The sequence below is a fragment of the Coturnix japonica genome, chromosome 4, assembly GCF_054131305.1.
Source record: "Coturnix japonica strain WE chromosome 4, WE-NBRP24, whole genome shotgun sequence".
Lineage (NCBI taxonomy): Eukaryota > Metazoa > Chordata > Aves > Galliformes > Phasianidae > Coturnix > Coturnix japonica.
The window spans coordinates 27,414,503-27,437,182 of record NC_140666.1 but is presented as its reverse complement, the minus strand read 5'-3'; the positions used below and the strand labels follow the sequence as shown (position 1 = coordinate 27,437,182).

Genomic DNA, 22,680 nt, shown 5'->3' with positions numbered 1-22,680 from the left:
TTAAAGGTACACCAAACAGCTGCTGATTCCTGAAAGCAGCCTTTAAAATACTTCATCGTACTTACCTGTTCAATTCACATTAATGAAGTATTAATTCCAGATTTGATTATAAGCTAAACATGGATGATTTTCATTTTTAAACAAAAAGGATTAGCAATAAAATAATTATGCAAACTTTCTTAAAATTAATGTTGCAACTCAGCTGAGTCTGATGTCTCTTCTAATGACCTTTTCATTAATGGTCACATCACATACACACACAAAAATGTGACCATCTTGCTGAGCACTTTGCAAAGTGACATTTTAGTTTATGGTTTCAAGACATTGCAACTTTAAAGAGCAATGCTAACAGTTTAATTGTAAAGCATGTAATGATTAAGTCTTAGATTTTTCTTTAAGATTCCAGAAACCCTAAAAATACCTGAGATACCCAAATATCAATTTTTAGATGTTTAGCCTTAGTTTTATGACAAAACATAAAATTATGACGCTAACTTTGACAACACAATTACAAGACAGCAATTTGGAGTAAGTGTTCCTTTCTGCCCTGGAATGAAATGGAAGTCTCTTTGTACTATATCCAATTTTCCCATGTTTATGAGTTTTACTTGGGAATTGCAAAATAAATCTATTTAATTTTCCATGACTTCATAGCCTAATTTTTCAGTAAACTCATTAGTTATTTAAGAATAAAATACATTTCTGACTGCTAAGAAACCTTTTATCATTTCCAAATTTGGATTTAAATGTCAACTATTGGTTGTGCTTTCATCTAAACAGCATTATAGAATCACAGAAACACAGAATGACCCAGGTTGGAAGGGACCTCAAGGATCACGTAGTTCCAACCCCCCTGCCTGGCAGGGCCACCAAACATACACCTTTACTAGATCAGGTTGCCCAGGGCCCTGTCCAACCTGGTCTTGAACTCCTCCAAGGACGGGGCATCCACAACCTCCTTGGGCAGCCTGTTCCAGGGCCTAACCACTCTCCTAGTAAAGAACTTCCCCATAACATCCAACCTAAATCTTTTAACTTAAAACCATTTCCCCGTGTCCTGCTATTGTCAGCCCATTATTCTGAGGAGAGGTAATTTCACACTATTTTCAAATGTAAATAATCTGAGATACAGAATTATGTATTTAGTAAGGTAAGAACTCATTAATTTTGCAGATAAAAAATAACATTCAATTTCAATTATCTCTTTCAAACTTCATTCCTTAACTCCAAGCTATATAAGGACTACCTAAGATCTCTTCACACTTGGGATCTAGCTGAAAAATAACTGTAAGTAACAGACCCTCAACAGCAGCTTAATAGTCAGCAAGAAACTTGAAAAGGAACCTTGCAGAAAAGCTTCAGTGCCACAGCTGTCTTCTTTTTAATGGGAGACTAGTACATATGATGTAATAGCACTGACTAAAACACAACCTGCTGACTTGAGTTGTTATGAAAAGTCTTGTTGTTGCCACAGTATGTGAGTAGTTTGGATAAAATTATAGGCAGAAATTAATCAAAGTAGAAATGATAAATAGTTAGAAGCCAGAAAGCATTGCAGAATTTTTTTGTCCACACTCAAATACAATCTCAGGACCGAATCAATACAGAGCTAAGGACTGCAAACAGCTTTCTGCGGTGACACATCTCAAGAACACTTAGAGAAAAGAAGAGCCTTCAGGAAAAAAAATTTAAAGTTGCACTCTAATACAATCAATTTTTGGAACAAACGTTAAAAGAGAAAACCCGAATTACCCTACTTTGGCTTCAGGTAGCACAATTCTACATGAATTGCCCATCAGAAAAGTGCTTTCAAGAATAGAAAATTAACCAGACTGGCAAGATCAGGGACACATAAATCAAGAAAAATATTTAATTTCATTTAATTCTCAATCTAGACTTTAAGTATTGGAATTAGTTTGCAGTACTTATATGTGATTGTTACAATGACATGTACTATGGGTTAGCTAAAAGTAATTAATTTCCTCCCATGAAATGTAAGACGTACTGGAGAATAAATCATTATCTACAAATAGTAACAGAAGGAAGCTTAAAGTTTTTACCATGAAAACCACTTATATCACCTACCTGTGCCTTTGTAATACTTGGTACAGTTACCATATTCAATATCCTCCTTTTTAATATCAAACTGAGGCAGAGCAATTTTCTCTAACTGTACAGGATCTCCAGACTGCCAGATAAAGCGTAAGTCATCAGTTGTGTAACCAACTACAAGGACAAAACAATAATTATTATTTAATGTCCCATCTTAATCAAAGTCAAAGTAATCTCAGCAATAAAATCTAGCATGTATTTACCACATATATTTCTTTCTCAATTTTTTAATTTCCTATTCAAAGAATAAGAAAAAAATGATAATCCACAACTGAATTTTTATGTAGTTCTATATTAAGACTTAGCAGGGGGAACACTATATTATTGGCAATATTTCAATGACTGAGAGGTGTTTATTACAGAAATCACTGTCTAAACAAAGCAAAGCTCTAGATTCTACAGCTTTAAACTCTGTGTGATCATTCATACTCCATTTCAGTAAAGCATGAAAAACATACTGAATTTCAACTATGCTCACAAGTCCTAGTAACTACAACATAAATTAACACTGCACCTACTTAATAACTACTTGATTATCTAATTATTTGGCTTTTGTGTGAAAAAAACCTTTTTACTTAGTTGTTCAGATTAAAAGCCCTGATTCATAAAATCAGGAAATACATAACAGGAAATTTAAGTAGGCATGTAGCCCTATTGAAATCAAGTCAGTACGTCAGCACCATCAAAGTCTCTTGAAGACAGAGAGACCCCAGCATATATCTAAAGCATGACTTATACATCACCACTATGTAAGAGGTAGTGGTAGTAGCCCCTTTGTAAGATCAGATCACAAGATGACCAAAAAAAGGACTAGCAGGGAAGAGATGTCTGCACACATCCACAACAAATCTTGAAACCGTTCTGAAAAGTTTTCATACAAAATGCTCTCAAATATTGGCATCAAATAATCTTCTTTTGTTACAGTACCTCAGGAGTTATCAGTAACACAAGTATCCGCAAGGGGATAAAATGGACCCTGACACTGTACAAAAAACAGAGGCTGTGGAAGTTAAAACCACCAGGGGAAACCGTGGATTCTTTTTTCCAAACAATATGTCTCCATTCTACTAAGCTAATTGCAGTTGTTTCTGTAATACTGATTTGTTGTCATTGCATTTAATAGCGAAAGCTCGAATCAGAGTGCATGGTGACATAACCATAAGAAACACTTTTCATAGGGAAATTTATGTTGGTGGGAAACAGTGAATATTCACTTCAAGATTCATTACAAAATGTGTTTTTATGCAAAGATGACTTTACATACAGCTTTCCAATTGCATCTTGCAGCGCTGTGTATCCATAGGAAATAAGGTCAAGTCCAAAGGGCATGACAGAGTAATAGACAATCTAAAAATACAGAAAGAGAATACAGAAATAGGGTGAGCTGTCATGTAAGGAGCAGATTGCACTGAGAAAAATAAATAAATAAAAATCCTAGGTATTTGACTCACAGTTTCTAAAATAGCAGGAAAAAAATAACAGAAGTTATAATAAATAGCAGTTCAAAACTTGGGTATCTACCAGAAATCTAAGTACCTCTAGTAGTCTAATAATGCAGTGTTAAACATACAGAATTTCACAAACTTGAGGACTACTAGTGCATGGCAAAAGTCTTCTAAAAAAGACTTAAAGACACAACCAAACCAAAGGTCCACACCAAAAAGAAATCCATCTCCAGCAGCGGATACAGATACAGCCTCATTAATGCTGAGGGGAAGAATCACCTTCGACCTGCGGGCCACGCTCTTTTTAGTGCACTCCAGTTGGCCTTCTTGGCCTGAAGGGCATGCAACTGGATCATGGTCAACCTGCTGTCCACCCGGACACCCAGCTTTTTCTCTGCAGAGCTCCTCCCCAGCAGGTCAGCCCCTAAACTATACTGATGTATGTTCCTCCTCAGGACTCTGCCCTTGCCCTTGTTGAACCCCATAAGTTTCTCCTCTGCCCAACTCTCCAACCTGTGTAGGTCTTGTTAAATGACAGCACAACTTTCTCCCATTTTATTATGCTTCCAGAAAATAGGTAACTATATAAAAGGTTTAAATGTTGTTACTAGTACTAGCTTACTTAATATGTTCCTTTAAAATGATATATTAACATACATACATTTCAAATTTTAGCACATCCTGTGCTATCAACCTACATGTTTTGAAACATCTCCCGATGCATTTTCATACATTTCATTTTTGCCAGCATTGTTTAAAAATTGCCACATATGTTTAAATGTTAATCAAAAACAGTGTTACTAAGGCTAACAGTATGTGTATCTCCCAGCAAGTCGTGAATTGACTAAAGTCAGGAAGAGTATGAATTTATCAACAAAATACCTCATGCTGACTAGGACATCTCCATCCCGAAATATAAAAAGAAGGATATTTTCTTGAGTGACATCATGGAAGTTAGCATTTTTTTCATTTGCAAAGAACAAATCTGGCTTCCAAAGACACTTAAACATTGTTGGGTCCACCGTCAGAGTGTCTGAACCCCTCCAGTCGTTGGGCAGTTTGAGTCTGGGGTCATTCCACTTCTGCCTTAGAAAGATGTTCACTCTGTAATCCTGATGGGGAGAATGCATAAGAATTAGACCAGACAAAAACCTAGCCAAAAAAAAAAAAACAATTAAGGAGAAAGAATACCATTCTATCAGAGTCACAGAAGAAAAGCAATTCATGCCTTGATTTTTCTATCACAAATGTAGGTATGAACCATTATTCAAATAGTATTAGTACATTCTAATTTTAAGGCAATCTACTAATAGCAGATAGACTATATATCAGATTTGAATAATCTTTTTAATTATTATTATTAATTTTTTTTTAAAGGAAAGGACCTCCCAGGATTCTTTCTTCATCCCCTCTGACAGTAGCCATGTTACACAGGCACAAAGAAAAGTAGGCAGCAGCACAGAGACAGCCATTGTTTGACTACACTGATTTACTGCAGCTGCTAGCGCAGCATCACTTCTACCAGTGAATCCTGGAAGTGTAAACTCCTGTTTGTTATACAGTTGGTTAAGTAGCATGCTGATGGCAATATAACACCTTATAAAAGCATTCTCCACTTCGTTAATGGCACAGTGATGGCAATACGCCACACCATAAAAGTAGAAAACAGACCAGGAAGATAGCAGACTTTAAATTACAAACACAGATTACAGCTTTGGGACCTCTAATAGTGATCTGGGGCTATTTCAGTAGGAAAACTGGTGACTGTACAACATAAGCCCTGAGGCAGCATGTGTGAAAACAGGCATGGAACAGGTCACAAAAATTAAGACTAAATCAAGATATTACATAGAGGAAACTTCCTTCCAAATTCAGCAGGAGTTTTAGTCAAGGATGGACAACCATGCTCAATGAGAACCAAATTTTGCTGTTGGGAATTGGAGTAGCATGTGTCTTAGGGCAGAATGAAACCCACATGCGCACTGTCCTCAGTGAAAGCTGTGTGCATCCAAAGGAAAAAATCTGACCTTGTATGTCAGTTATGATTTTTCAGTCTTACATCTAAGTCTTTTTGCTTTTCAGATTTATATTTAATCAAATGCCTCTTTTTTTTTAATGCAAATGTAAATCAGGCAGATCACATACAGAGAAATGAACAGAGATATTGTTAAAACAAAGTAGAAGACAAAAATAAAATCAGATTCTATAATTAAAGTAAATCTCTCTGTAGTCTTCCTAGCTGTATTTTTTACAGTGTGTTTTTTTGTAATAATTATTTATTAGGCACAAAGCATCCTGAGATTACAGCTGCTGGGTTTTACAATTATTTTTAAAAAAGGGAGATATCTGGGAGTGATGGCTCACGACACATTTCTTATTTGGCAATGAATTCAACATTAAAAAAAAACAAAGCGTAGTGTACATGCTAGTATCTTCTTAAGCATTTTTCTGTTGATATATTGTGAATTCTCTTCTGCAACACTAGGTATAAGCTATATATTTACAGTCCAAAGCAAGTACCATGTTGAGATACTTATGCTAATTCTTGATTAGGATCTCATGCAGAGTAGTTTGCCCTACTGATTCCCTCTGTTAATCCCCTTTGCACACGTTCCCGTGTCCAGCCCAGGTATTTCTTTACTACAACAGACTGTGTAATGTTTTTCTCCACTGCATTATAACTAAAACCAAAGCATCAAAACTAAACAGAAAGATCTGAGGCAACATTTATTAATTTGCATAGTTTCCCAAATGGAGTAATACATTTTCAGATTCAGAACTTATACTGCAATTAGGTTCAATGTAGGCTTGAAAAAGTGGTCTGGATGAGCCACATGGTCTCCCTCCCATAAATTTTACAGATGTTTATTGAATATTGCAAAATGATCAATATTTTGAAGTAAAAGGGGGTCAAATAAAAATTCAAAAGCCTGTCTATAGGGGAAAAAAAGAGATGATCATTACCAGTAAGACAAGAACAGTGGAGGCAAAAAAAATCACTGAAGTATTCTATACGGCTTTGCTTTCCCATTAAACTCCAACAGAAGGCAAGCTGTTTTCATGGGAAGTTGAAAGGGGAGGACTTCTAGGAAATATTTCAAATGCAACCTACTAAACAGTGGGCATGTGGCCAGAAAAACTCCTCAGGCCAGAAGCTAGGCATAGCCAATACTTCTCTCTCTGAAAACTGGAGCACACAGTAGATCATGAAAGGCTTTTTCTACATGACCTACAATGATACAAAGAAAGCATAACAGCACTCTCTTTAAACAGAGTAGTCATAGAGTGCTGTCTTTTAATGTAGCAAATTGCATTCATATGATTAAAAGAAGAAAAGTTAAATAAAAGCATGAACATTAAGAAGACTTTTCTGTAAGTTTTTAAATTAAAGGAGGAGAAGGAAGTGGGTTTTGAGTTAGAAAAGAAAGGTTACACTGCAAATACAAACCTTAAGAATGAATAGCCATTGTAGACAGAAGGTCAGATCCTTAGTACAGCTAAAACATTATAGCCTTATGAATATTTATAAAATAAAGGAGCTATCCCTAGAAATCCCTGACTTGTCTATAACAGTTCCTAAGTGCAACATAATCCCTATATTACCCTACAAATCTGTACTCTAAAGCAATCTCTGGAAAATTGGAAGAGTTAGCATGGGGATCCTAGACAAGTACTCTAAAAAGCCAAAAGACAACAAGATACAGGAGTTCAAGCAAAGGGAGCTTACTGAAAAGTAGCAGTTCTGGTATGAGCCTTCCTCTGTTTTAGCTGTAAAAATTCTTATTCACTCTGTAGTTGCTATTTATTTATTTGTTCATTTAATTTTCCCCAGTTAACTTGCTTGATATGTGTGGGAACATGTGGAAATTCTCTCTAGTACTCAACAATACAACATGAACTCTACTTATACTAGAAATGGAGCAATCGTTTGCCTTTTGTTTTTTGCACAAGTTCGATTAAAACTGTATAGAATGGACATAGGATCAATGTTATGCCTCCAACAATCTTGCTTCTAACCTGTTAACACTTTTCTACAACAAAATCCTTTCTCTCTTAAAGCAGACTCTGCCTCAGCAGGCAGTCAACCACTCTATTTTTGTTGGTGAAGAGCAAATTGCACAGCTAAGAAAGTCAATAGTTACGGGACAATAAAGATAGAAAGCAAAAATAATTGATTCTCACCAAAGGAGCCAAATAGTGAATTTGACATTAAGTCATAAAATTACTTCCCATGTCCTTGGCCAGTCTAAGGCCACTGACACTGACAAAGCAGTCTGGTACACCACCTGACAACCCTTCATGCCCACAGGGGACAGGCTTACAGAGTTCTGGTCCCAGTAATGTATCTGCCTGCCTTCCTTCCTCTCAGTCTAGCAACAGTTTTATTCCCCATTTTAACCCTGAATGAATAATGTGCCTGTCTCAGCACCCACCTCTGCCTCCTGCTCCATCTCTGTTTTGATATATTCACTTTCATGCTATGATCCTCCTGTGTTCAGCTGAAACAGACTGCGCAACTTGTCCAAGTACGTAGTCTTTTGCAGAATGAGTCATACTCTCGATGTATGAGATTCCCCATCAAACTCAGATGATGGAGAAACATTATTATTACATATGATAAGGAAGGAAAATATGAAGTTCAGACAAAAAAGCTAGCCCTTGTGAACCAAGGCATCACAAAAATTGGCTGGACATAGAAATTTAAATAAAAGCATAACATGAGGATGGTGTCTGAAGCTCTAAAATATGAAGGAAAGCATGACTATCTTACACAACATACTACTAAATCTGTGAATGACTAGACAGGAATTCACAGGCAGGCATATATGCATTGCTGTAGAGAGGATACTTTATTTTTTTGAGAGATGCACACGCCTTACGTCCATGTTTTGTTACTATTAGGATGCGGTTAATTGTAAAAAAGCCTCTGTAAAAGTCACTTTTTAAAGCATGTAGTAAATCTCAAAAACTTGAAAGGGCCATCTGGTTTAATATACCTGCCATTTTAGATACTCATTTCACTCCTACTTTCCTCCTTTTCCTCCCTGCTCCTTTAAACTCCAGTCCTCCTTTTGTTTTCAGGAAATAAATCTCAAAATATCTTCATCTTACATTCTTTGTTTTAATATCACTTCCTGCTAATGCCATTAGCTGACTTACTATCATTTTCAATCAACTCTAAATCCTTTATTCACTCCTAGCAATGAAACAGGAATTTCTGGCCAATCTGCTCAAAAGCTACTTCAGCCATTGCATCTGTTTAACTCTGAGCAACTCCACAGCCTCACTGAAATGTCATTAAGAGTAACACATGAACTGGTTCTGAATTTTAAGCAGGTACTGATTTTGATGTGCAACAAAAGGTGTTTTATTATTTATTAGCTCTACTGTGGTTTATTGTTTCTCTGCCACTGGGACTAGGAATGCTGCCTCAGCCACAGCAGTAGATAAGCAACCAGATCTGAGGAATTGCCCCCATGTTCTGGACCCAGCAAAGCATCGCACCTGTTTCTTCAGTGGATGATGTGGCAGTGCCTTGGGACTCCAGAGCCTGAGTATATGCCCTGGCTGTGGCTTCTCATGTACTGGGCAAAACAGTTTTTTAAACAAAAGAAAAACCCAGACTGGGTCATAATATCTTAAATAATGAAATGTGTTGTTTTTTTCCCTGATATTTTTCACAGTATTTATTGGAAAAGTCACACAGTAAATAAACAGGACAGTAAGGTCACCAATAGTCCACCACTTTTTTCTTCCTACTCCTTACCCCTCAGAAACCTATAGAACACAGAACATACATGCTTGAGATCTTTGCATGTATGTTCACTTTGCACATTTTTCAGATTTCCTTTCACACACATCAGACTCTAAAAGCTATGACAACCTGTGACAAAAAAACAATTAAACAGATTCACAGATTTACAGCGAAAGGCACAGTCTATCACTAGTCCCATCACCTCTCAGTCTGTGCAGTCAAAACAATCACGTACAGTTTATGTTTCATAATCCTCAGCCTGAATTTTTAATGGATAAGAAAATCTACATGCATGCTACATTCAGTGCATTTCAGTCTTACCATAGTCGTCTCTTGAATTGACCCAAAGCTGTTAATGAAGATATTGACTGCCACATCGACTGGAATTCCTTTAAAAAGAAAATAAAAGATTTCTAGTCATTTGCACAATCCAGTAAAGGTACATTATCTTTCCTTTGTGGCTGCCTTTGAGTGGTATCACAATGTGAAACACGTTTTATAACTTTGTATTTTCAAATTAATATATACAGATTGTTTTCAAAAGCTATGGTATAATCTGTTTGCATTGAAGCCATAAGAATCATTTTCACAAGAAAACAAAAAAAAAAAACCTCTAATTCCAGAGCACTAAGCTTACAGCATTTCATTGACCACAAGTCAATGAGCCATTTTCAAATTCCATGATATCCTGCTATCATAGAATCCACCATCCAAAAATATTACTTTTACATGCAGTGCAATAGACAGAGGCAATTCACATCTCTAGTGGTGGACACATTCAACTGCCAAAGATACAACATTGATCTATCATCCCAAGTAACTGTTCATGATTTATGATGACATATTTACTTAAACTGTAAGAGGATACTACTTCGTGCAAGTCCAGTGTATAAATGTACCAGAGTACATAGAGGGGATAAAAACTGTTTCATGCAGATTTCACAGCTACCTAACTTGAGGGGGAGAGAAGCAAAAGGCTGCTCCATTTTACAATGATTATCAACTTGGCAAGAAAAATTTTGAGAAGCCAGCAGCTGTGAAGATATCAAGATGGACTGGATTTTTTGTCTCTTTTCCACAGCCAGGATTACTATAGCTGAAGAGGGCTGGTGTGACAGCTGCTACATCTGCCCTCTGTCACCCTGCGGGAATGGATAGGCAGTCATCTATCTGGTGTTAACAGAGGGTTATCATGAAGTGGGGGGTAGTAGCCTGATGGTTATGAGAATTATGGTTCACTAGTTTTATTTAGCACCTGTATGTTGAGAGAGTCAGTACACACACTAGATAGATGCATCTGTTGTCACACTACTGCAACTGCTTAGCTCAGTGGAATCCTTTCTATTTTCAGAAACAAAAAAGATGTAAGAGTATAAGACTATCTGGACAGAGAGAACAACTACATTACAAAGTAATGTCTTGTTTAATAGTTGGCTCATCTACATACAATATTCCAGGGTACATATAAAACATAAATTCAAACTTAGTAAGTTTTCATGGCTCATCAGAAAATCACTAAAAATAAAATTTCATTTTTTCAGTGAACCAGTTTGTTTTTTGTCAGCCGGATCAGTTAAGTGTAGTTCTTTCAGTTATTCACTAAGTGGAATATTGCATTTAATGCCTTACGCCAGTGACAGAATACCTGCTGCACCACTGGTAGCCAGGAGTCCCTATCAGATTTGAATAGGAACTGCAGCCCAAGGAAGCCAGTCATGCGTGAGGAACATTTTAACACGGGCAAATCACTTGTCAGAAAATGTTCTTTTTTTCCACTTCTTTGTAAGCTAACATTAAATGTCCTGTCCTTTTCTTCAGACTCAATTCTAATCAGAGTGCCATCAGGGATATCAGAAATACAAATCAATCTGCAATATGCTCTACCAGTGGCTACAAGCCTGTTGTGCTGAGGAGCAGGTAGAACAGAGGATAGACATTTATTTTTTGTGGCAAACACATAAATGTGATTCTACAGGGAATAAGAGAGATGAAGGAAACCTGCTAAGAATTGAGTTTAATGCAGTTTTAAAGTTTGGTTAAATAGAATCCGAAATCTGAAACTGGTCTCTTCAAAAGCACAATACAGATTACAGACATCCAAAGTTCTCATGCTATTGCTATGTGTTACAGTAACTCCTAACCTAAGTATAATTAAGCTGTACAAAGAATGTATGTAAACTTCATCGTGTGTAATATAAAAAAAAATCCTGTCTTTTTTCCAGCAGGGAAATAATCTAGTTCCTGAAAAGTACAACTTGAAGCTGTATAACCACTACAGGTTTTGCAGACTATATGTATTTCAGCCTTTTCTGTATATGAAAGAAAATCACATTTGCCTACATGGAAGATTCCTACAACAGTTGCTTGCAACAATGTTATCTCAGAATCACACATGCTTAAATTCATCATCTATTTGAAATCCCAAACCTTGTAAGCACTATCATTAACATATCTTCAAAACTGTATTTTGCATGATTTCCAAACAGTGAAACTGCCAATCTCAAATTTTATCTTAAAGGATCCCTATAGAGAATTTTAGTGGTTTAAAATACTGTAAAGCAAGGATACTACTAAAGCCTAATTAAAATGGAGCAATAAAGACATATATTAAAAATGCATTCTACAAAATCGAATTCAACTTAAAAAACATCTGCCAGAAAAATTTAATAATAATAATAAAGAATTGGATGCTATTATGATCTTGAAAACCCAATATATTATATTTCATCTAAAAAAAATCCAGGAAATACCTCCTACAGTTAAAGCTTGTAGCAAAAACTTCATCTTTCTTAGAAGTAAATATAGCTGTGAATATTACTTCTATATAAACTTTCTGTGCATGAAAAGAACAGAAGTTAAATTACAAGGGCCAAATAAAAAGGCAGAAATCTCTGACAAACCTTTGAAATTAGGTCTTATCCTGGGATCATAGCTGAGTAATAGCCTGTTCAAGATATTGCTTGTAGAATTAGCAGGTACTCTTGCAAGGTCTTCAGCTGATTGCTGGCTGTAAAAAGAAATGCATTAGTTACTACTAAGACAGTGTGCTTAAAGTTAATTCATTTTCAAGCTGTGCCGTCTCACAAGCAAAGCAGTCTCATCACGCACTTGCTTGTGATGCTTCCATACTTTTCAAGAAGCTGTGACAAACATGACAGCTCTCTAACATACACTAGCTGCAAACTTAAGAAAGACAACAGATAATAAGTACTGTAAATAAGTAAGAATTTCACTAACTGCTCCTTCCCTCAGTACACGTATCCAGAAGGACATGATAACTTCATCAGAAGAAAACAGCCACCTGAACTATTTATAGTGACTGTCAGATTAGGAACACAAGTAAACTGACAGGCACTTCTTAGGTGCCAAACTACACAGAGGCTTTGGCAGCTCCCGACTTTCAGCTGCCAGCACCAGTGAGCCCTACAAGACCTCAAACAAGTAGTAATGAAAGCTTTGTTATGGAAAGCAAGGCTTTGCACGCAGGTTGTTTTTCAGAGTAATCTTAAACATCTTTGTTTACCTTGTTATTGTAAGTATTATTAATATTGGGTATTAAATTAAAACCATCAGTAAAATTAAGAAGGACTTATGACAGGTAAATACAGCTACAAGAGAAACACAAAAATGAGAGGAATAAAAAGCAAGAGTAAGATGCACAGATCTCCATCCCACCAATAACAGGCTGCTAATGCCCTGTAAATGAACATTTATGCCGTCTGTAGAATATGTTCAGTAGTGATTTCAAATTTTGAACTGTTGTAATCAGCTTTCCAGTCATTTTTTGAGTACTTTGCTGACTCTCTGTCATTAGAATAACCAACATGCCACATAAAAATGTCAGTAGTATGTCTTTACTGTATGTACAATAACCCTGTGAGAATGTTGTAGCAATCAAATAACAGCAGGGTTTCTAACCTCTTCAAATAACTGATAAATTTACCTTCAAAACATTTTCCTAAAGTTGTGTTTACAGCTTTTCTTATTTGACTTGAATTTGAATCATCACATACTTAAAAGAACTGATTTATTTCTGTCTCCTCACAGTTTTCGTTCAATATTCAGTGATGGCCTTCACCAAAGAAGAGGCTGTGAGAGAAATACCATGAACCGGCTCCATATGTTTTCCTTGCAGATACCACTAACTGGACAACATGAAGACATAAAGCTAATTGTTAACTTTATTGTAACCGGAACAAGATTGAAAAGAATATTAATTTAACTGGAAAAAAAAAAGGTAGGCAAGCACTTCATACACTCTATCTAATACACAAAGATCTGTGGCTTTGCTTCCTTGCAAGTCACACATCTTAACACCTAACACACCTACATCAGGTGCCTACTGAAGTTGTATTTATAAAGCACAAGCTATGGAGTTTGTTTCTAAATCATATATACCCATTATTCGTGAAATATCAAACCAAAACTAATGAGCAGACTTAGATCCCAATCTGTTTTATATTTCTGAAATGCATTATTCAAAGAAGTTCATGAAATAGTAATGATGGCAATAGTCATTAAACAGTGATGATCTGAACCATGTGGAACAATATGAACACATAAACTAAATACAGACGCTTGTAAAATGCAAGGAGGAAATGAGAAAAGAAGCTTGAGAAATAAAATGAGTGAGCATCAAACAGCAAAAGAAAGCTAAATACAGCTGATAGTCTGACAGGTTTATTTGTCTCTTCAATTAAGAGGAATAAAGCTGTAATTTTGTGAGATCTGAATCTCACAGCAGAAGCATGTTAATACAGGGTTCTGCTCAGAGGTCATCCGCGAAGTCGGCAAAGGTTGTTTCCTGCACAGAGAAGCCAGTAATGTGCTGAAGACAGGATGGCAGCACTGCTGTCTGGTAAGGACTACCATGGTCACATTCGCTGCAAGGTTGTGTTTTTAAGTTAAGTGTCATGTGCACACATTTTTTCTTATTTATATAAGAACCAAGTGACACAAGAGCATCAGCTGCTTTGAATTAGGGAAAGAAAGAAGCCCAGAGTCAGTCATCATTGGTTTTTTAAAGGTGACTTTGAATGAAGTGGCTAGAATAGCCGCTGGAAAAAAGCTCTGTGGAGCCTAGCCATACTTTCACTGTGATCTTTCATAGTAACTTGTCATTGAACTACTCAATGAGCAGCATCTATGCTACCAAATATTTCAGAAAAAAACCTCGCTGATGAAACATATCTGGATTTCACTTGCATATCAATAAAACAGAGGTGCAGTTTTTGGCAAACTCAAATACTACGTCACTTCCAGAGTGACAGATTAGCTGAATGACTTCATTAACCACGGCAGGATGGATTAGGCACACAGAGCAACTGGCTGGGACAACCCAAGTCACTGATGTTCCAGCTGAAAACACCACCACTCCTGCTCAACTGGCCATTCCAGACTTCATAACAAAGGTGTAAATTATACTAGAAAGAAAGAATTTGAGCTGAAATCTTCCTTCCCCAAAGAAACAACAATCCCATTTTCTAAAGACTGATTCCCACACAACACCACTCACATTAACCAAAATGTTACCTACCATCTCTTCTTATCTGTCCTAGAATTTTTATGTGAAAAGCTCCTAACTAGCCAACAGTTCCCCTTAAATTTCCCCCAGTTAACACACATTTTTAATATGTTTACCTAAGCTTGCATGGAATGCATGCATAGCTGATGAAAAACATAAGGAAATGGAACAACATTTCTCAAAGTAATTTAGCAGTTCTAGCCAAGACACAGTGAATACCAAGCAAAGGCTAATGCAACTGAAGTCTCACCATTGCCGTAAGGGGAATTTAGAAAAAAAACAGTGATAGTAAAGCTAGAAATGCCTTGGTGAGAATTTTCCCTAAGCAACAATTCTGGGGGAAGGGACAAAAAAAACCCAAAAAACCACAAAATGTCTTCTCATTTTCTGCAAGACATAAGAAGGCAAACAGTGTTCTCACTTTACAAACGGTGTCTGCAAAATCAAGAAGGAAAACAAGTACTCCGAGTCTGTCAGCACGAAATACCTGTGGGCAATGACTGGCCTCTCTCCAGTCTGCTTCTGGTATCACTGATGAATAAAAGAATGACTGTAAATAGCGTACTGCATAGGATACACAGTGAGGTGTCCATCTCCTTCCACTGCAGCTGTACATATTTTATAGCTGCCTCTGGAGAACACGATGAATATTTTAAACTGATACAATAGATGATTACCATCATAATTCATTAATCAACATCCAGAAGTTTAGATGAGTAGGTATGCATGGCAAAAATGAATCATACTCTTGGTTTGTAATTTATATAACTTCGTTACATTTGTGCCAGGCAACTATGTCAGAAGACATTACGTCTCTCCCTGTTGGCTTATCATGACATCTACTCCCAGAACTCACAAAAGCTACAAGTAGACGTTATTGCAGGCAGAGCCCCATGGGAATGACTGGAGAAAGGAATGCCAACAATATACATTCTACACAAATGGGAAAGGGAACCTCAGTTGTTGTTTTCACTCACATATTGCCCTGATCCCTCTTCTTAAGAACCCATTACCATTTTAGGAGAAATGAATACAGTTTTTACTTACGTCATGACAATGAAGGAAAAAAATAAGCATGTGTCAGAGGGAAACGAATTCACAATCCATCTTACAATACACTGCAGACCAAAGAGTCACGCTGCATGTTTTTTCCACTGTCAGCATTTACTTAGAGCTCAATTTGGATAAGCTAAAGTCAAGCTTTGCCTTTGCATAGATTACTGCCTGACAGAGAAAAATACACATTCCAACTACTGTTATCTCCCACAAAATTTCCTACGTAACACTGAAACAACAGATTTAATATAGTTAATCTAATATATGTGATGGAAACTGTCATTTTAGTCACATAATGTGGCAGCAGATATCTGAAAATGATAAAAATAAGTTCTGGGGAACACACTTCCCAGACACGAACTATCAATGTTCTGCTTTGCAGGTGTTAGATTTTCTAAGTGTAGTAACTCAAAGCATAAAAACAGTTCAACGAAAATCAAATAAACACTGTATAATTCATTTGAATGATCTTTATGAACTCTAGCATGCTTAATAGTTACATTTTCAAACAGTACAGCCTGACTTCTCTACTATGGGAGAGAAAAATCACAGTCCCTCCAATGCAAACTCAAACTGCTTGAATTATATTAAAACTACAAATCTCAGAGTAACAGTTTATGAATGCTCACAAATGCAGTTGACAGCTAAACATTTAAGATTAGATGTGCAACTTCAGTCCTTGAATCTGGAGGTAAACTGGTACAGTGAACAAAATTTCCTTGATTGTGCAACATGAAACATCAATCCTGCTGGGGTACTCTGAATCATGGTCTGAAATAGTTCCTTTTCATCTGCAAAGATGTAGTTCTTTTTCATCTGAAAGACCAAGAACTCCCAGTATGGGCATGTAAGCAAGTTTCCTGAAGCTGGGGATGTGAATGGCTCAGTTAGTGCTGCTTCTTTGGTTCTTGCCTATCAGAAACACCAATGGTTAGCTTTGATTTCACATTCAGCACTACTCCATGATGAGGAGCCTTTATATGGCACTCTGAACTGCTATGTTTTAGCCTGAAGCATTATCAGCAGACAGAAGTTTAAGCAGAACTACAGACATCTGTCCACACCTGCCCCCACATCCCAATCTTTTTCTAGACGTGTGAACACCAAGAAGATCAATGCATACATCCTGAAAGGAGCATCACCTTGGTTAGAAAGCATAAATGGAGAGACATTTGAGATAATCTGCCTTTCAGAGATTTACATGGTGGTAATGAGAGTAGAATGTAGTCCTATGGTTTTCCTCACCCTTAGTTTTAAGCTAGTTTCATGAGCAGACCAGAGATCTTTCTGTCTGGAGGCCCTTTCTGTATGAAGTACAAGGCTCAAGTATGTAACTTTTCTGCACAATCCCATTGCCTCATTACTGTAATGCTCACATCTGAGTGAGAATTTCTCACTAGGGAGGGAGGATTACTGAAAGAGATTCAGCCTACCACAGTTAATTACTGTTTTACAAGAGAACTTATGTTTTGCTTACATAGCCTTATCTTATACTCCCCAGCACACTTATCCATTCTGAATACAAATTCTCAGACCTCCTGGAATGTGGTCCTGTCTGTCTGGGATCATGGCTTTCCATGAGGGCTACACGTTACAGGATAATTAAACCACTGGCCAATTGCTGTTACCACAGGGCAGAAGAATTTTTACAGGAACCAGAAATGGGATTTGCAATGTCTTCATTTTCAGAGTGACTGAAATGGAACTGTCCCCACAGATAAATTCAGGCTGCTGTTTCTACTCCATTCCACCTTCTCCCACAAACTGCATCAACTCTACCATCACATCTACAAATTAAATTGCTCACAGACTATCAATAGTGTCTTCTACAAGATAGGAGGGAACGCTGACAGAGATTTCCACTTTTCACCACTTGCATTTGAGGGTTGATCACATGCTATTGATAGAGAGACCACATAGACCCAAACACTTGGTCAGAAGAATAGTCCAAGTTCACAGGAGGGTGGAGAGGATCTAAGGTAGAATACTTTGACTTCAGTCTTTATGGAAGGAGCCTGTCAGAATCTGCCAGTTAACCAAGAGAAATGTATAGAGCAGTCTTTCATACAGATCTATGCTTTAAACACAAGCAAAGCTTTTTTTCCACTCAGTCCTGTGATCTCATTTTTTTTAAAATAAGCTGTTTATTGAACCTTGGCATTTGTGACCTTTCTAAGCTTCTACCCTGGCAGATGGCATAAGCCATGTTTTCTGGAGGGCTTTGAGGGCCATTTCACAGCTTTACTGTGATATGCTTTACTGAATACAACCCAAAACACAATTTGTATTCCTGTTCTGTGGGTAAAAAGTCTCTACAGGTATCATGCATTTAATCATCCATGTGTATATAAACCTTTATGTGGGAAAATGCACATAGGTGGGAAAGGATGCTACATAAAAGCACAGTCTTGAGATCAAGAAGAAAGAATAAGATTCAGAGACCAAAGAAATACTCTGTTAGACTCTCTGGGGGACCATCAGCAAGTAAATGTGTGCAGGTGAACAGCTGAGTCACACTAAAACCGTAATTAACGGGGATAGCTGTGACTGTGAGCACAGTGCTAACTGATCTTATTAGCTGCTATTTGACACATATCTCTGTGCCTTCTGTAACCAAACTTCCCTCTGCTTGTAATTTAAATTGAGTAGAGATTGTGCGAGGGGCTTTGAGGGAGACCTTCTGGGTTACCAAGGACCGTGGGATAACAGCAACAGCTGCAACACTGTAACATAACTGAAGTATTATGACACACATGCACACACACACAAAAAAAGGAAAAACGTTCTTTAGCAGTGCTTTTATAGAAAGTCACAGCTGCATGCCCAGCATGTTTACCAGGAACAGGTATGAGAAATTATGGAGAAGTTACGCTAAGGGAAAGTCGCAACATTAGACAAAATCTGTTTTGACCACATCTTCCATCCCAAACATGTCTGTCTATACATCTTATTCTCAACATCAGTCCTCACCGTGACTAAAAGGCGGCAGCTCCTTAAACCTCCTCTGCCATCTGGCAGCATTGTCAAAATAACGCCAGTACTGGAAGGGAACTCACAAGTGCCTGTTCCAAAGGCTGTCTCTGCCTGGGGCAATTCAAACCAAATAGCCACGTTTATCTGATCAAAACTGCCCAAATTGTTCACATAGCCTTAACTCACATTAACAAGAAATGTAAAGCAGTCACACTTGTGCTTAACCTTCGTGGCACACTCACACAAAGAGTCATAGTGCAATTGCCCATTCCATATTCTTTTTTAGACTTTAAACTTGTAACACTCCTTCATTGTTTCCTACAATGCCACTTCACGGCTCCTGTTTTCCATTCTGCTAAGACCCTGCAGACACACAACAACTTGCAGGAACACAGCAATGTGGAGTAGCCTCCAAATGGAAAATAACAGAGGAAATACAGCTGGTGGACAATCTGTGACCAAGAAATAGATTGAGTGACTAAATCCACCTGTGTCCAATACCAAGTCATCTGTATTCACTGCAGTGAATTTCATAATAAGCTCTGTAACCTAATAAGGCTGTAATCTATAGTATTCTTAAAGGATTTTCTTCAAGAGCTCAACCTGTTTCTTTTCTTTCTTTTCTCTTTTTTTTTTTTTTTTTTTCTTTTTCCATTTTGAATGTTTTCCATAGAGAGAAAAGGTTTGAGTTTTGTATCATCAAAGCTTCATATTGGTCTATGCATCTGTAGTAACTGGCTTCCCAGATTTACATGAAAAACTGCCTATTGCGCCTATTGCAAACTTTAAGGTCCAATATATCAGTTTGTTAATCAACAAACATCTGAGACTCAGACAAGTATAATTACTCTGTTTCATTCAAAAAGCCTGAGGTAAGAAAGAAAATAATCTAAACTTTAATGTGATGCCTTATATCTGTCTGAGGAAGTAGTAGATTATAATAAAAACAAGTGATTGAGCATCAGCTTCATGAAACCCCTCTAAAGCAAAAGATGGGAAAAAAACAGTTCCAGAAATAAATAAAAATAAGATGGCTATTCGAGCCACTATCACACAACCAACAGAGAAGTATGGCATTATCACAGAATTATAAATAATCACAAATAAGAGTTTTTGCTCCCAGATACAAAATAGTATTTTCCTAAATGAAGGAAGCAAATATCTGAGTATGAGACAATAATGAACTTTTAATGAGATTTCTAATCAGCCTGTTTTCAGCTTATTCTAATAGTTAATTTCATGCCAGAGATGCATATTTAGCTACAGCTCATGTGCTGGATATAAATTAAAGTTCAGGTGTGCTCATTTCTCATACAAACATGCTCAAGTCCAATACCTAAACCAGCCCTAACAGCACCCATTTCTGAATATCAAACTACAGAACTCAAGCAGTGTTACCAGACTTGACACAAATATTTTCTTGAAAAATTATTTGCATATAGTTGAATTTCCTAAATGTAAAGTTTATTTCTTATATAATTACTAGTGATTTTTATTTTCTCAAGGAGGTAGAATGTAGTTTTTTTGCATGTTGAAAATAGACAAGAGGCATTATTTTTTACAATAAAGCTTGAAATTGTATTGTGTTAGTAACCAACAGAAATTAAGGGCAGATTAAAATTTTAATTTAAAAATTCCCTAGGAATTTGTACCACTCAATCACACAAACGATGCAAAATTCCTTTGTGCATTACTAAGGAACTTTTCATTCAACCATTTCCTCTGAGACTATTTTTGGTCTCATTACTGAATTCCCACTCCACTACTTGCATCATATTTTGGTTTGTTTCTGAGTAAAGACTCGGCCCTTTTATTTGTCCACAGGAAAAAAGCATAAAGAGTAAGCCATCTCTTTTACAGTTCACATTGTCATCAACTACAGGTTGTGTGAAATTTTTTTAGAACACGTGAATGGCTGAAAGTTTGTCATCAACAGCCTGAGTTAGGACAACAGGACAGAGCTCACCTGGACTGTCCACTCACTCACTTAAAGGTTCCATTGCCAGTTACAGACCCAGCAATCCTGCAGTTCCACTACCACAAGTGACTGCATCTCAAGCAGCGAACTTCAGCCAAGTGAGACACCAACAACTTGTTTGTTACTCAGAAAATGACAGAGTTCACCACTATGGCAATTAATTCTAACAAGCAGCACTATACATGTGGATACATCAATCAAACATGGAAACCTGCTAGGATTTTCAGAGAAAGCTTTCACTGTCTGGAATGTAAAAATTATAAAAAATTATAGCATTTATTCACCTCAAATAGTGGTGACAAATGATGTCACATTCATACATTTCAAAACTGACTGGTATCAAGAACAGTGTACCAGGAAATTCTGTGCTTCAATGTTCTGAACTGTAATTAAGATCATGCTAAGAGCAGAGGGAAGTGCTGGCTGCTTTCACAAGACCGTGGCAGGTCTGGATTCTGCTTCCAGCTGTGAAACTTGCTATCCTATGACCCCAGTGCTTGTGCCCACCTGGGAAACCATGACATTTCTCCCACTGCCAAAAGTCCTTACATTAACTCAAGCAGAATGCTCTGTACAGAACTCAATTATTCAAAGGAAACATAGTGGATATGGGTCATTTCAAATGAGTCGTGTCACGTTTGAGACCTGCATGGTAATGTTTTCAAATCCAAAGATATGTCTCATCTTTAGAGTTGATATAATAAAAGATAAGAACACTCATATGTAGAAATTATCTAAAAAAAAAACTCCATTACAGATGAACATCAATATCAGCCATAAAAACTGTAAATTACCAATGGAAGCTGTTAAGACATTAGTTCTATTCTGCACATGTTAAAAGAAGGACGAGCTTAGCACCTTTACAAAGCTAAGCAAACCAGAAACTGAACTTCAGTACAACAGTTTCAGATCTTCTTAGTATACTCACAATATGATGCTAGACAGCAAAGTACTGTACAGTACTACACTATTTAGTGCCCATAAATATCAAGACACAGGGTGGGAATCCCCTGCAAACATTTTTAATCATTGTTAAGAATCTGTTTACTATTGCTTAGACTTTTCATTAAAATAAATTACTTGCTGTAGAAGAAACAAATTAATTGATAGAACTCAGCTATGTCACCTGTCAAACTCTCATCCTCTCATTCTTACTCTCCATAATTGTTCTGTCAAAATAAACCATCACCTTCCTTGTCAACTGCCCTTTCATTTTCATTGTTAAAATATAGCAGAATTATGATCAAGCAAGAATGTAAAGGAAACATGGAACGCACGATGGACAGAGGTATTGCTTCTTTTTTCCCTTTCCTTTCTTTGAAGACTTCTCTTTGGAGTAGACTTCTTCCACCCATAAGGAGAACGAGACAAAGAAGAAAATCGCTAGCAGGAACTTCATCTTGAAGATTAAAGTTCAGAGAAACGTTTGGTCTACGGGAAAAGAAAATTAATAGGTTTATGTAAGTAGGGTCATATAGGGCAAACGAGAACACAAGTACAGAAGGTAAACAAGTATTTCATTAAAAAAAAAGTTTATATATATATGTATATATATATATTTGGTCTTAGCTGTCATGGGAGAGAGTCCATTGAGATGCAAATCTGTTATTAAATTAATTTAGGTAATTTTCTGAGCATCAGATAATTTCCCAAAGTTAAGAGAATCACAACCAGGTACATATTTAAGTGCAAGACAGCTTCAGCGTATTTAAAACATAAACGAGATGATCTTCAAAGGGTACCTAACTCAAAATCCTCAGAAATCTGGTATGAGAATTCCTCTCCCAAAACACCATGTATTAACTGCATTAAACACTGTTAAATGTGACCAATCAGT

General features: G+C 36.8%; 1 protein-coding gene across 4 annotated transcripts in view; it reads right to left on the bottom strand.

Moving 5' to 3' along the window:
• GLRB (glycine receptor beta) overlaps positions 1-22,680 on the bottom strand; it is a 45,359-nt gene that overhangs the window by 18,822 nt on the left and 3,857 nt on the right. For all 4 annotated transcript variants that reach the window (XM_032444354.2, XM_015860995.3, XM_015860994.3 and 1 more), the window contains exons 2-7: positions 22,121-22,274; positions 12,213-12,319; positions 9,634-9,701; positions 4,440-4,669; positions 3,377-3,459; positions 2,086-2,226 (exon numbers count right to left, since the gene is read on the bottom strand). In XM_032444354.2, the coding sequence (XP_032300245.1) occupies positions 2,086-2,226; positions 3,377-3,459; positions 4,440-4,669; positions 9,634-9,701; positions 12,213-12,319; positions 22,121-22,242 (751 nt within the window). In that variant the 5' untranslated portion in view covers positions 22,243-22,274. The remainder of the gene's footprint in view (positions 1-2,085; positions 2,227-3,376; positions 3,460-4,439; positions 4,670-9,633; positions 9,702-12,212; positions 12,320-22,120; positions 22,275-22,680) is intronic.